Source organism: Aptenodytes patagonicus, chromosome 15 (genome assembly GCF_965638725.1).
Source record: "Aptenodytes patagonicus chromosome 15, bAptPat1.pri.cur, whole genome shotgun sequence".
NCBI classification, from domain to species: domain Eukaryota; kingdom Metazoa; phylum Chordata; class Aves; order Sphenisciformes; family Spheniscidae; genus Aptenodytes; species Aptenodytes patagonicus.
The window spans coordinates 205,609-219,279 of record NC_134963.1 but is presented as its reverse complement, the minus strand read 5'-3'; the positions used below and the strand labels follow the sequence as shown (position 1 = coordinate 219,279).

Below are 13,671 nucleotides of genomic sequence, written 5' to 3'. Positions count from 1 at the left end.
GGCTGAGAGAGTTGGGGTTATTCAGCCTGGAGAAGAGAAGGCTTTGGGGAGACCTTCTTGCAGCCTGTCAGTACTTAAAGAGGGCTTATAAAAAAGATGGCAGCAAACTTTTTAGCAGGGCCTGTTGCGACAGGACAAGGGGGAATGGCTTTAAACTAAAGGGGGGTAGATTTAGAGTAGATATAAGGAAGAAATTTTTTACGCTGAGGGTGGTGAGGCACCGGGACAGGTTGCCCAGAGAGGTGGTGGATGCCCCATCCCTGGAAACATTCAAAGTGAGGTTGGACGAGGCTCTGAGCAACCTGGTCTAGTTGAAGATGTCCCTGCCCGCGGCAGGGGGGTTGGGCTAGATGACCTTTAAAGGTCCCTTCCAACCCAAACTATTCTATGATTCTATATTGCTTATAGTTCTAAAATATTCTGGATTTATTATACATTACATTTGAAAGTATAGTTACCTGAACAAGCCATCCCCTTTCTTTTCTTTAAGATATCTTTCCTTCTTTGCCTCTTAATTCCACCTCATTTACCACAAGCAGTTTCCTTTGTTAGAGGAATATTAGTCTGTCTTCTTTTGAGCTACTTTTGGTGAAGCTTTTTTAAATAAGGAATAGTTTTTTTAAAGTAAGAAGTTCCTCAACTGCGACTGAAAGATAAGTACCAATTCATTTATCTAAAGCAGACAGAGTAACTGCTTCGAGTGGAAAAAGCACACTTAAATCCTAAACATCTCCTGTGAAGTTTTGCTGCTTATAAACTCTGTCCCCAGTGCAGAACCACTTAATTCTTGTGTTTCATCTTACAAACTTTCTTTTCTACGTTTCAGCTTGTGTGAACTGTGTGCGATGGTCAAACAATGGAGTTTACTTGGCTTCAGGGGGAGATGACAAGTTGATTATGGTGTGGAAACGAGCTGCGTAAGCATGTTTCTTCCTTCTCGATTTTTATATTTTATTTCAAGTAGGTTACTCTGTCACATCTCTTAGTGTTTCTTCCCTGTGCTGGCCTTTTGTAAGCTCACTGCTTTGCCTGGTGCGTAAAGAGCTGAAACCTGTGACACCACATCACTGGTATTGGAGATTTGGTCTCTTCTGTCTCTTGGGCTGGAGTGTGTCTACCTGGGCAGTCTCTGTCCTCTTGAGGAGCTGAGGCATTTTCTTCTGTCCTTGAAGAAAGCTTCCTGATGAGATTTGAAGAGTTACCTTAAATGTTATCATTTTTTGCTATCTGTAGAAATTGTACATTTTATTGAAGCTATTTTTTTAATAACTGGAATTACTTGCTTTAAAAAATACTTTTTTTTTTGCTTCAGTTTTCATTGCAGGAATAACTGACTATAAAATAGACATGTACTGTGCAGCTGATTTTCTTTAGAAAGAAAGTTTGAAGAACTTGAGGTGGTTCTGTGGATAACTCCTTCTATTTTAATTAGGTACATTGGACCTAGCACTGTGTTTGGTTCTAGTAGCAAACTTACTAATGTTGAGCAGTGGAGGTGTGTATCAATTCTCAGAAGCCATTCAGGAGGTAAGTTAAAAGATGTTGAATGAACATAATTTGCATGTACTTGGAAAAAAAAATTGTTTTTCAGTGTCACGTTTTCTTGCTGAAAACTTATATATTTGGTGGCAAGTCAGTAATTACTTTTAAGAGCAACAATGAAAATCTAAAAGAAAATGTCTTTTTTAATCAAATGCTGATTTTCATACAAGTAACTTCCGGCAATTATGTAGTAGAAAAATTAGCAAATAAGAAACTTACATTTTGCTATTTGCTAACTTAAAAATGAATCTGAATAAAGGAAGCTAAACTGTATTTTTATTTAAATAAATGTTCACACTTTCAGTGAATAATCTCCTGGTTGGCAAAAGATAAAGTTTTTGTAAACCAAAGAATATTAATGTTTATTTAGAAAAAATAACTAAAGAGCAATGCAAAAGATTAATAAACCAGATAATTTCAAATGCATTTTGCACCTGCTGACAGGAGCTATGATTAAAATGAGAATTGAAATCACTTTCATCACTTCAGGTGTGTTGGAATAAAGCGAGTGCATTGCAATAGCTGCTGTTGCTTTTTCATTCAAAACAAGACGAAGTACTTCATACAGGCATTAGTGCTTCCTATAATCCCTAAACATTGCATTCTCTGCCTTGGATTTTTTTTTTCATTCCCCATTGAATGTTAGAAGTTGGAGAGCCTCACTCCCAATGAGTGTTGCTGTGTTCTTTCTTACCTTCCACTCTACTGAGATGATGATAATTTCTTGGCGATAGAAAAAAAACGTTGCCACACAAGTTCTTTTTAAAAAGAAGATTTTTGGATTCTCTGATTACCATCAACATCTTATATAGAAACTTTTTTTTTTAAACAGATGTCATGGATGTAGCATGGTCTCCGCATGATGCCTGGCTGGCATCCTGTAGTGTAGATAACACTGTTGTCATCTGGAATGCTGTCAAATTTCCAGGTGAGAACTCTTGCATTTCAGATGTGCAAGTATGTAAAGCTTTGTGACAAGCTCATCCCTCCATGAGTGTATTTCACTGACTGAAAATCTCTATGTGGGAATGGGTTGTCTGTCTTTTGAGATGACACGCTTGCAATCTGGTGAGTCAGTCCTTCTTCCAAGTTTGGATGGCAGTGAGCAGTGGATTCCACTCTGCTGTCAACAACAGCTACATTCAGGTTGTGCTGCTGATTTTACATGAAGGTCATTATTACATATATTTCCTTTTTCACCTTATCTGCAAAATCCCAAATAAATAGAACTTCAGCTTGATATTACATCTATATATACATATATTTTTTTCCGTGTTGCCTTTGTACCTACAGGACTTCATTTGCCTTCGGGGGGGGCATTGTCTTATTTACCCCATTTTAAATGCTGCTGCTTAATAAGCAGTGTGACTTTACATGATGAAGGGGAGGAAGGAAGGATGGACTAGGGGAGCCTCACAGTAGCAGAAGCTCTCAAGTCTTAAATTTGATGGCCATTTTCCTTCTTCCATTGCTGCAGTGCTGGCAATTCACACAGTCCCGAGGCCTCTGTTTCTCGGGGACTGCGCTGCCAGGCGCAGCTGGTGCACTGGACAATTTTAGCTGACCTGCGAGGGTCTGCGGCAGTTAGGGAGCATGTGCCTTTATTTGGCTGCTTCTCACCATGTAACCTGATGCAGGCAAAAACTCCCATTGTTGTGGTGCCCAGTCACTGCCATTTATTTTAGGGTTGCTTCCAATCCTGATATCGGAGTTTTTAGACTTCCAAGCTAGCTGTGTAGCCTGTGCAGTACTCTCAGCCTCTTCTCTCAGTCTGATAAGCAAGAGATTGGCTAAAAGTAGGTTACCAGGTCTGCCAGGCTTGTGTGTCCGTTCAGTCACAACTTTGACTTAGTTCATGTTTGATGCACAAAGCTGAATTTGTTGCGATAATCTTTGGGTACAGAGGAAAGGGTGAATGTTTAACTGAAGTTCCAGTTAAACCGCTGCTTTCCATAGCTTGAAAGCGCTATTCTGAACTTCCTGAGCTCTGCTGGTCCTCCTGCTCTGATCTATTTCTTACACAGAGTTTTGCACCCCTTATTCTGTCCAGACTTCTCTTTCCCACTTTTTTATATCATTCTTAGCTTAAATACAGGTTCCCGTTTGGTCGATATGTTGTTGTTTGTACATTAGAAGAGGTTATATTTAATATGCTGTTTCAAGAAGATACTGTAAATCTCCTCAACAGTCTGTCCTAAAGGACATATCAGTAACTCCTCTCTATTCTCAATTTTGTGTGCACAGAAATTCTTGCCACTTTGAAGGGGCATTCTGGCTTGGTGAAAGGGCTGACCTGGGATCCTGTTGGAAAATACATTGCCTCTCAGGCTGATGATCGAAGTTTGAAGGTGTGGCGGACCATGGACTGGCAGTTGGAAACCAGCATCACAAAACCCTTTGATGAGGTACTTCAGAATGTGTGACCATTCAAAGTGAATTCCTATAGAATGAATGAAAATTGTAAGAATAACTCTGATTCTGCACAAACATTAGTTAAATTAACAGTGCCAAATCAAATGAAACTATCAAGAGATCAAATTTCTGGGGACAGAAGCCGGTGCTTTGTGAGTGGAGTGTTTTGCAGTGATCTTACGGTATCGTGATTAGTGCAATTACTCTTAGTGATAGACTGTAAACATGTGAGCTGGTGTTGCAAGCTGAAGTCTCATTATTAGCGGTTGGTATGCTGCAGCCCTGTCACTAACTAGGACTGTGATGAATACTGAGTGTAAAGTATCCAAAAAGACTTAGATTTTGTTTCCTTTAAAGTTCTCCCCCTCTTGGTGGAGCTTCGTAAGTTACATTAGATCACCTGTATAAACATGGCTGAAGTGCTGAGAATTGTATGTAATGTTATTCTTTTATATTCACAAAAGACTGACTTTGTAATCATATTCCCTGAATGTAAAATTTAAATAGTTTGTATTAAAAAATCCTTTGTTTGCCAAACACTTTTAAAGCTCTAGTATGATGGGGGTTTTTTTTCCTATTCTTTTTGTCAGTGTGGAGGGACAACTCATGTGTTGCGTCTTAGCTGGTCACCTGATGGTCACTATCTTGTTTCTGCTCATGCCATGAATAATTCTGGACCTACTGCTCAGATCATTGAGAGAGATGGATGGAAAACCAACATGGATTTTGTAGGGCATCGGAAGGCAGTTACAGTAGTGGTGAGTGAGTGATAGTAATTTATCCCTGAAGTAAAACTTCTAATACGTGCTTTTTGATGATTTTGTGCATAAATGGGACAAGAGGTGGAGATAGGTGTCAAGATTAGTAAAGCAAACGCATGGTGGCATTTAAAAAACATCAGCTTTACATGTTTACAGTCAGCTTGCTCTTGTGATAAGAGAACTGGACATAGATGAACAAGATAAAGGGGAGTACAGGAGCATATTAGGAATGCCAAACACTAACTTTGTTAGCTGTTCAGTGACTTGATTAAAGTGACTTAGGTTTCTAGTGGGTTCCTGATCGCTAGTAAAATTAATATTATTTGCCATTCCTGTTAAGGCATTCAGAAAGCCCCTTAAGAAAGCATATGCTGCTTTTGTCAGTGCTCTTACAGAGTCTGGTTAGGGACTTTCTATGAAATGTTTCTTTTTCACTCTTAAGTGGAAAACTTGCTTGTAAAGCAGGTCTACTAAAATGTGATTACTGTAATAAAATTTGGGGCATCTCATTTGTTCAGAAATTCAATCCAAAAATCTTCAAGAAGAAACAAAAGAATGGGAGCTCCACCAAGTCAAGTTGTCCTTACTGCTGTTGTGCTGTTGGTAGTAAGGATCGATCTCTTTCTGTCTGGGTAAGTGTTTTGCTGCCTTTGATGTGGTCATTTGGATAACTTGAGGGTTTAGCACAAAGGTCATGTGTGCAGCATTAAGTCTTATATTTAGATTCATGTTTAGTTTTTTTTCCTCTCTTGTTACAGAATTAGCTGGGGTGGGAAGGAAGTGGATTGGTATTAGTTCATTACTCTAAAGCCAAGAGCAGCTAGAAGCCAGTGGCAGAGTATGTTGCTGTGGTAAGGGAGAGGAACTGTTAGGGGAAATAATGTGTTACCACAGTTAAAAAACATAATTCATCCCTATTTTCTTCCTATGTCTTTTACTCTTTCTTCATGTGAGTCTCATAAGAAAAAGACTTTACTGTTTCTCCATGTTTAGCCCACCTACCCATTAATCGCTCTTAGAGTCTAGCTTTGTTAGTCTTGCTTTTATGGGTGTGAGGAGAATATAGCAGGCACAGGATAGCTGTTTCTGAGCATATATACGGCTCATCTTTATGCTTCGTTCTGGCTTCAATCCCTGGCTTCTGCCTTTGCTATGGAAAGGAATGTGAAAGTGAATGAGCTTTTTAAGTATATGTTCAAGTTTTCAATATCGAGTTTGGGTTTTAGTTTAAAATCTACACTGAAATTGTTATTCTGGCTAAGAGAAGAGTAGCTATTCTCACATTTATAAATGCAAGATGTGTTGTTTGGCAACTGCAAAGGACAGGGAATAAATTTAACTGATTTGTAAAGCTTTGTGATGAGAATGTGTGCCAGAACACATCAATTGCTAACTGCAATCTACTATTTACAGATTCCAGTGTGATATTTATCCATCAATCGCTAAATGCCTAACACTAAATCTGTTTCTGGCAATGCTACCGGTGCATACCCATATCAAAGTATTACTCTCAGTATATTTTACTTTCTATTTATACTATGATTTCATTTAGGGTGCCTGTTGAGGTTATACTAGGTATTACAGAGATGCAAAGTTATAGGCAGTCCTTGCCCTGGAGAGCTTAATAGATATGTATGTAACACAGACCTATGGAAACATAAAAGAAATAACTACTGAAGATGACTACTACACTACATCTGTGAACCTATAAGCATGAAACATCGTAGATCACATTGACTTTTCCTGCTTCATTTCAGTTGTACTATATACTATGGATATTAAGTCCATTGGCTTAACATTAAAGAGCTTAGAATATCTGATTTAGAACAGGTTACTGGGAATTTTCATATTCAGTTCTTTATTACTAAGCTGGTTTATAAGTGTAGAGGAATCCTCTTCAAGAATAACCGTGAGTCAAAGTCCCTTTGCTCTTGATAGGTTTCACTTACTTATACAAGTAGTCTGAGTGAGGACATGGAAACCTAATCTGTTTTCTGTCTTCCTCTTGTGCTGGCAGTTTGCAACATCCTTATCTCAGTAAAGCTTAGAATAGAAGCTGTCTTTAGCATGTGCGGAATTACTTTGAGTGGTAGAGAGTGTTCTGTGACTGCAATGTAAAGGCAAAGTTGGTTAAGAAATTCAGTCTGTGTTTCAGAAAGGAGGAGAGGATTGAATGTCAGCTGCTTTCTTCAAAGCTTCTCTGTGCCAGTAGTGGAATGGGTAACTAGCTGCTTCAGATACACCATCAGGCATACAGCTGTCTCCTGGCCAGATCTTGTTTGGTGAATATTGTTAGACTCTGGGAGAGTATTAATGTGGTAATATTTGTGGTAACATAGAACTTCTAAATTTCTGAGTGTTGTTTCTTCTGTTTTAAGCTCACATGTCTGAAACGACCTTTAGTTGTCATACATGAGCTGTTTGACAAGTCTATCATGGACATCTCCTGGTAAGTTGATTTCTGCTATTTGTTACAAAAGCCAAAGCATTGCTATCAACTTTAGGTACACACATTAACTGGAAATTCCTTAAAACAGTACAGGTTGTAGCTGTTGGAACACGAGTAATCAGTTCCTGAAGTTTTTGGTTCTGCTTCAACATCTTTGGTAGTAACGTTAGCAACTAGCATGTGGTCACTTGAGATTGTGTAACATTAAAACTGAATAAAAATTAATGTATTTAGAACATGATGCAGCAAAATACCTGTGGAATGAGTTCCTACTTGTTATAATTATCTGAAAAGTTTTTTCATAGAATATGTATTTTATACCATGACATGGTGGACGTGGTGAGTTTTATGTGCATTACATCTATGAAAAGTTATTGCACTATACAGTTATGACAAATTCAGGTGAACCTTCTAGGCCAATCTTTCATTCATGCCTAAGGAGACAATATAACAAAAGAGTTCGTGTGTGGGTTTTTTTAAAATGTTTTATACATACACTTATACATACACTCACTGATCTTTTCACACACAGACAGCCCACCCCCCCTCATCGTTTGAATGCCTGAAGGATTTTCATGTATAAAAAAAGTACATGCAATAGCTTTTGTAAAAAAAGTACATGCAATAGCTTTTGGGTTTAGTAAAATTGTAGTTATACCATGTTGTTGCAGTGCCATGTGAAGGGTGTAAATTGCTCTGTGTTGAAGAGTAGCAGAGGCTGATCATGTAGCAAGTCTTAGAGAAGGGATAATGAACCTACTACACCCAACCACACCCCATCCACCAACCACAGGACATAGCAGAAGGGCAAGTGCTGAGCTTTCCCAAGAGGCTGCAGGACATCTCTAGTGATTTGGGTTGGGTTGGACAACCCACTTTCCCAGCAGTCTACTGTCCCAAATCTTGTTTTCCTCTTTCTGCAGTTAGTGGTGCTCTCTCCTCTCCTGCCTTCTTCCTAAGGCCTGGTCATAAAAATGCAGACGTTAATAGTTCTTTATCCACTGCAAGACTTGAATAATAAGGGAGAAATAACCATGAGACCACTCAGTAAATGGTATTAAAAAAAATACTCTGCACCTTTGCATCAGGTGATTTAGAGTTAAGGGTTCTGTACAAGACTAGTATTTTTTTTGATGACAGGCACACAGCTGATTACATAGGTTGTCTTAATTCTAGCACTTCCTAACTTTTGAAATTCTACCTTAATAGCTATAACAGTCTTGGTGGGTTTATGCTTTAAATTTTAAAGCTTACAATTGTATGACTTCCTGTTTTCTGTGTGCCATGTGGATTTTGCCATGAAGCACAAGAAAAAGTTTTCAAAACCAAAACATTTTTCTTTCTTTAATAGATTAAGGCTAGAAAGCCAGTTAAGTGGAATAGTTCCTGAGAGTGCTGCTATTGCTGTAGTACAATAGCTTTGAATAGTTTTGTTTTCCTGTAGTTTTTTACTTCTCCATCTGCAATTTGCACATTTTTCATGGCATAAAGTCATTGGGAGTAATAGCTGGTTAACATTTTGCAGTTTCTGAGGAAATGGTTCTGTGGGATATTTGAGAGACAAAGGATCATCAGGAAGCTTGTTATTTTTATATCCTCTTTACAAATTGAAATGTATGGCTAAAATGTCAATAATATGGAATGTTCCCAGAAACGTGCTCCATTCTGAAAACAGACTGAGTAAATTCAGAGAAATCTGATACTATTATATTGTTATAGCTGTCTCATTTCTATTTTAGAGTTTTAGACTTGGATCCATCATCATAATATGTGAACATGATTGTTTTCGTGGAACAATTGCTTGGATCCAGAGGTCAATAGGAACTCAGCAATTTTGTCTGCTAAGCAAGCAGAAAACTCTCAACAAGATTTTATCATTTTCTAACTTGGAGTAGTGTTGGTTAACCTAGTTACACTGTGCTGAGGCTAACTTCTGTGGATGTGATGCTATCAGGGTACCAGCCACCATGAAAAAAGATGTTTTCAAACACCTATAGCCATGATGCATGTAATACATTTTTAAGCGTTGCTGGACTAATTTGGATAGGACTTCAGAGTTCTGCCTGCTTCCCTTTCCTCTTCTGTTCTCTGTAACAAATAATCTGTAAACCACTATGTCGCTGTCTCTGTGAGCTCTATAATTGGAAGTTACTGGGTTAGCAGTCAAAACTCGTCAAATATTATTTTTTTCAAATGTGCAATAATAGGTTATATATGGAAGGTTATCGTTCCATTAAGACTAGAATGTATAGTTTCTCCTCCCTCTCTTCCACCAAGAAAACCTTTTGAGACCTCTGGAAGAGGGTTGCAATATATCCCCACATACAAGAATATGTGCAGCTTGTTTAAAAACCCAAATAATGAACAATAACAAAATCAAACATATGTTCTTGCCTTAGTACAGAGATTTTTTTGACTGCTCAGATGCACATCTGGCTTTCTTTTTATTGCTGTCGCTTCAGATAATGATGATAGAGAAGAGGCATCTACCCAACATACAGAGCTTCCCTCTTAAGAGTCTCATCCCTTCTGCTTCCTATCTTGTTTATTTGAACTGTAAGCTCTTTATAGGAACGGACTACCTGTTACTTGTTTCCCACGCATGATGAAGCTTCATCTTCCATGGGCCCCAAACAGCAGTTTATATGGCCTGAAAAGAAGTGTATCAGTTGCTTACCTGCTGAAGGCCCCTTTCTTCACCCAGTTCCATTAGCACACAAATTATGTATGTCTTTTGAAGGAAATACATTTATAATTTTCTCTCATTGTTCATTGTGAACACTAGTCTGTTTTACCCCTACAGAAAGGTTTTCATGGTGCTGATCATGCCATGGGTAGGTGTATTGTTCTAATGCCACCTTGCTGTGTGCAGTCTCCAAAGGAATATCGGCACACGGACTCCTGCTGTCCATCGCTCTGTCTCCTTGCTGTCCCACTTCTTTGGTTCCATCAGTAGCTGCTGTGATAATAAATCTTATGCCAAGATTTTTAGTGAGCGATTTATTGTACTGCCCCTTTGCATCAATGAAAGATTGAAAACAAAGACGGACCTTTATTTCCTTATTTTCCTTATTCCAGGACCCTTAATGGACTCGGTATCCTGGTGTGTTCCATGGATGGATCAGTGGCGTTTTTGGACTTTTCCCAGGATGAACTTGGAGATCCACTCAGCGAGGAGGAAAAGGTACAGTAAGCACTCGGAGAACCTGTGTTCATATTGAAGGGATGTATTGATTAAATTAAAAGATTCAATTAAAATATTGGACTATTTATAGAAGTATGTAGTGACTGATTTCCATATTACAGAAAAATGTGTTCTTGTCTACTTTACAAATCATTAAAAAAGAGTAGTCAAGAAATGAATTTGTGGTATTTGTTTCTATTCTGGAAAGAAAGTCTATTTGGAAAACATCCACTTGCTTCACGTCATTATACATTTGAAGTAATTATTTGGCCAAGGAAACGAGGAGTGGGTGCTTCAAAACACTTTAAAATTACTCTTTGACTTGCATATATGATTCTATGATTCTATTCTAAGTCTTTTTAAACTGATTGCTGTTGGCTGTTTTTTCTTCTCATTGCTATTAGCAGCTAAAGCTTTGAATTCCAATTATTTTATGTATTGATTTAGAGTTAGCTGAAAATATAAAGAAAAAAAAATCTGTAGTGTATAAATGATACAGAGGGCATTTGCATTTTATGGATTCCATTAGATTTTTGTGATTCTATTACATTACAATTAGTGATGTCATGCTAGCAGTTGTAGTCACTCTTTTTGTGTGATACATTTTTAACGCCCACAGAGCAACATTCATCAGTCCACCTATGGTAAAAGCCTAGCTATAATGACTGAAGCTCAGTTGTCTACCACCATTATTGAGAATCCAGAGATGCTCAAGTATCAACAGAGACAGCAACAGCAGCAGGTGGAGCAGAAGAACGTGTCAATTAGGGAAGCATCTGGGACTGTGACAGCAGCTCCCAAAGTGGCAAGCATGGTTAATGGGGAGAGTTTGGAGGACATTAGAAAGGTAGGTGTTCTTGGATAGTCACTTTATAGTGTCAAGTGCTAAGCCGATAAATACCAAACTGCTTATGATAAAACCAATTTCCGCTTCCTTATCCGTGTTGAATGGCACCTTTCAACCCACGAATGGTCCAGTTGACATTACTGGGATTTTTTGAAAAGTTAAAATACTTCTAAGCAGAAGTAAGACTATGCAGAAAAAGGCTTGTGGATACTTCTATGATGTGTGCTAAATTCTCGGTGTGCAGAAAGGAAACCAAAGGTAGCTAATAACAGTCCAATTGTAGAACTGTGCTTCGGTTTCTCAGTGAAGGAGGTTGAAAGCATTATTTAATTCTCCCCTAAACATAGAACACAACTTCTAATGAAAGATTCAGTGCGCACAGATGAGAATGTTTCGGACTTGACTCTCTAATGTGGAGAGAATCAGAATTCTATTGTACTTTGTACTATATGAACTTCTACTTAAAAAACACCTACTATTGGTCAAAAAGAAGTTGTGGCATTAAAATAACTTGTATTAATAAAAATGTAGATTGATTCTATTTATGCAATAGTAGCATGGTTCAAAGACAATATGGAAAAAAAATCTTTGTTAACAGATTTTTAATTGAGGAACATCTTACATCTAATACACCTATTCTTGTCAGTTGGGAAAAAAAGAAAAAGAAAAAAAGCATCTCCTATTTATCAGAAATAATGATGAAATATATTTCCTAACAGAATCTCTTAAAAAAACAAGTTGAAACACGAACAGCAGATGGTCGGAGAAGGATCACGCCTCTCTGCATAGCTCAGCTGGACACTGGGTACGTTTGGAAGTGGTCTTTAAAATCCTTCTTTACCTTTTTATCTTTTTTTTTTTTCCTTTTTTCTGACGCAAACTAAGAATTCTGACTTATTTTAATCTTATGGCATCTAAAGCACTTGCTGGAAATACCTTGTGTGTACTTACAGAATATAGTTTCAACCTATGTTCTCTTAGCTATTAGATCTCACTTCTAATAGGTAAGGCTAATTCTCATTATCTACCATTATAGATGAGTGAACAACACTCTAATGTATCGCAGGTTCATATCTACATTAATACTGGCTTTATCGTCCTTTGTATACGAGAAACAACTCTGCAAAGTTAGGTGTTGGTGGTTTATTTAGGTTGTATATGAGTATCCACATGTGGAAAAGGGAAGGATGGAATAAATAGTTTAGTTAAAATTACCCTTTTTCAATTATTTGTAAAGTGTTTTTGAGAAATATATTTGTTGTTTGTCTTTTTGCTTAGGGATTTTTCTACAGCATTTTTCAATAGCATCCCAATATCTGGATCTCTTTCTGGCTCAATGATGTCTTCTCAAAGTAACCAGCAGCTCATGTCATTAGATTCTAACGCAGCAAATTCCCTTAATACTTCAAAGCCTTCTGTAGAGCCAACAGCAGCCAGTATAAAACCAACAGATGATGCAGCCAATAAAGATGGGTCAGTATCTGCAGTTTTGTTTTTAATTTATATGACTCCATTTAGTTTTTAATTCTCATTTACAGTTATGTAATCACGCAATTATTAAAGTGGTTTCCTTACCTCAAAACATCAAGAATCTAACATTCCTGAAAACATCAAGATTTTATTAGTATTTGGTTACTTTAAATGGTGATAAATCAGTAATGAATAAATCCATATGCATAGTTCTGGAAATGAATTTCAACGCAATGAGGTTGATGGCTAATGCTCTAACAAATTGACTTGCTTTATAGATTACTGGGTCGCTATTAGTAAATAATAGAAGGTTTTCCAGCAATGGAAGTAATGAAGCCTGTTTTCCATCACATTCTGTCCTGTGTCCTGTAGATCTCTCTTCAAACATGGTAGTACTTTTTCCCTGTGTAGCAATCCCATCAGAGCACAGTGACATTGACTTGTCAATGCTCATACACTGATTGGCCGGTCTGTCTTTCAAATTAATTATGGAACAGCTAAATTTTACTTGCTTTTCCCTCAGTGGTAACACTGACTTGGTTTCTTCTCAATGTGTTTTTATAGCGTTTGTAAGAGCACAGTGTCACTGGAACCTCTACCACTCCATCAAATTTAGTTGAAATTAGCCACAGATTAAAAAATGAGTGGGTAGACTATGAGAAATGATTGACAGATGAAACTATTAAGTCTCATTTTCTTTGGAAATTGGACTTCTAATAGCTTTTTAGTACAAACATCAGTTATCTTAGAGCCATTCTTTCAATTCATTCTCTGAATGAATTGAAAAATCTCTAAAGTAAACAGCTATTCAAATAACAGATACCTGGAATGCTTTAGTATGGGGAAAACACATTCCTTTGCCTTAGAGTTATGCTTGGAAAGGCCTAATAATTAGTTTGAATTCAACAACAACAAAATGAAAACCTGGCATGAATTGTTTCAGCCCAAATTGTTTGATTGATAAACAGTGGAATATAATCTTGTAACGGAAAGTATTTGGTAACCT

The 13,671-nt window shown here is 37.5% G+C and overlaps 1 protein-coding gene across 2 annotated transcripts in view; it reads left to right on the top strand.

The window, feature by feature from the left end:
- Positions 1-13,671, top strand: part of HIRA (histone cell cycle regulator) — a 39,707-nt gene that overhangs the window by 11,206 nt on the left and 14,830 nt on the right. For both annotated transcript variants that reach the window (XM_076352762.1, XM_076352763.1), the window contains exons 4-14: positions 827-917; positions 1,433-1,527; positions 2,375-2,470; positions 3,787-3,947; positions 4,545-4,712; positions 5,234-5,347; positions 7,094-7,164; positions 10,243-10,348; positions 10,968-11,195; positions 11,915-12,000; positions 12,474-12,668. In XM_076352762.1, coding sequence (XP_076208877.1) covers positions 827-917; positions 1,433-1,527; positions 2,375-2,470; positions 3,787-3,947; positions 4,545-4,712; positions 5,234-5,347; positions 7,094-7,164; positions 10,243-10,348; positions 10,968-11,195; positions 11,915-12,000; positions 12,474-12,668 — 1,411 coding nt within the window. The remainder of the gene's footprint in view (positions 1-826; positions 918-1,432; positions 1,528-2,374; positions 2,471-3,786; positions 3,948-4,544; positions 4,713-5,233; positions 5,348-7,093; positions 7,165-10,242; positions 10,349-10,967; positions 11,196-11,914; positions 12,001-12,473; positions 12,669-13,671) is intronic.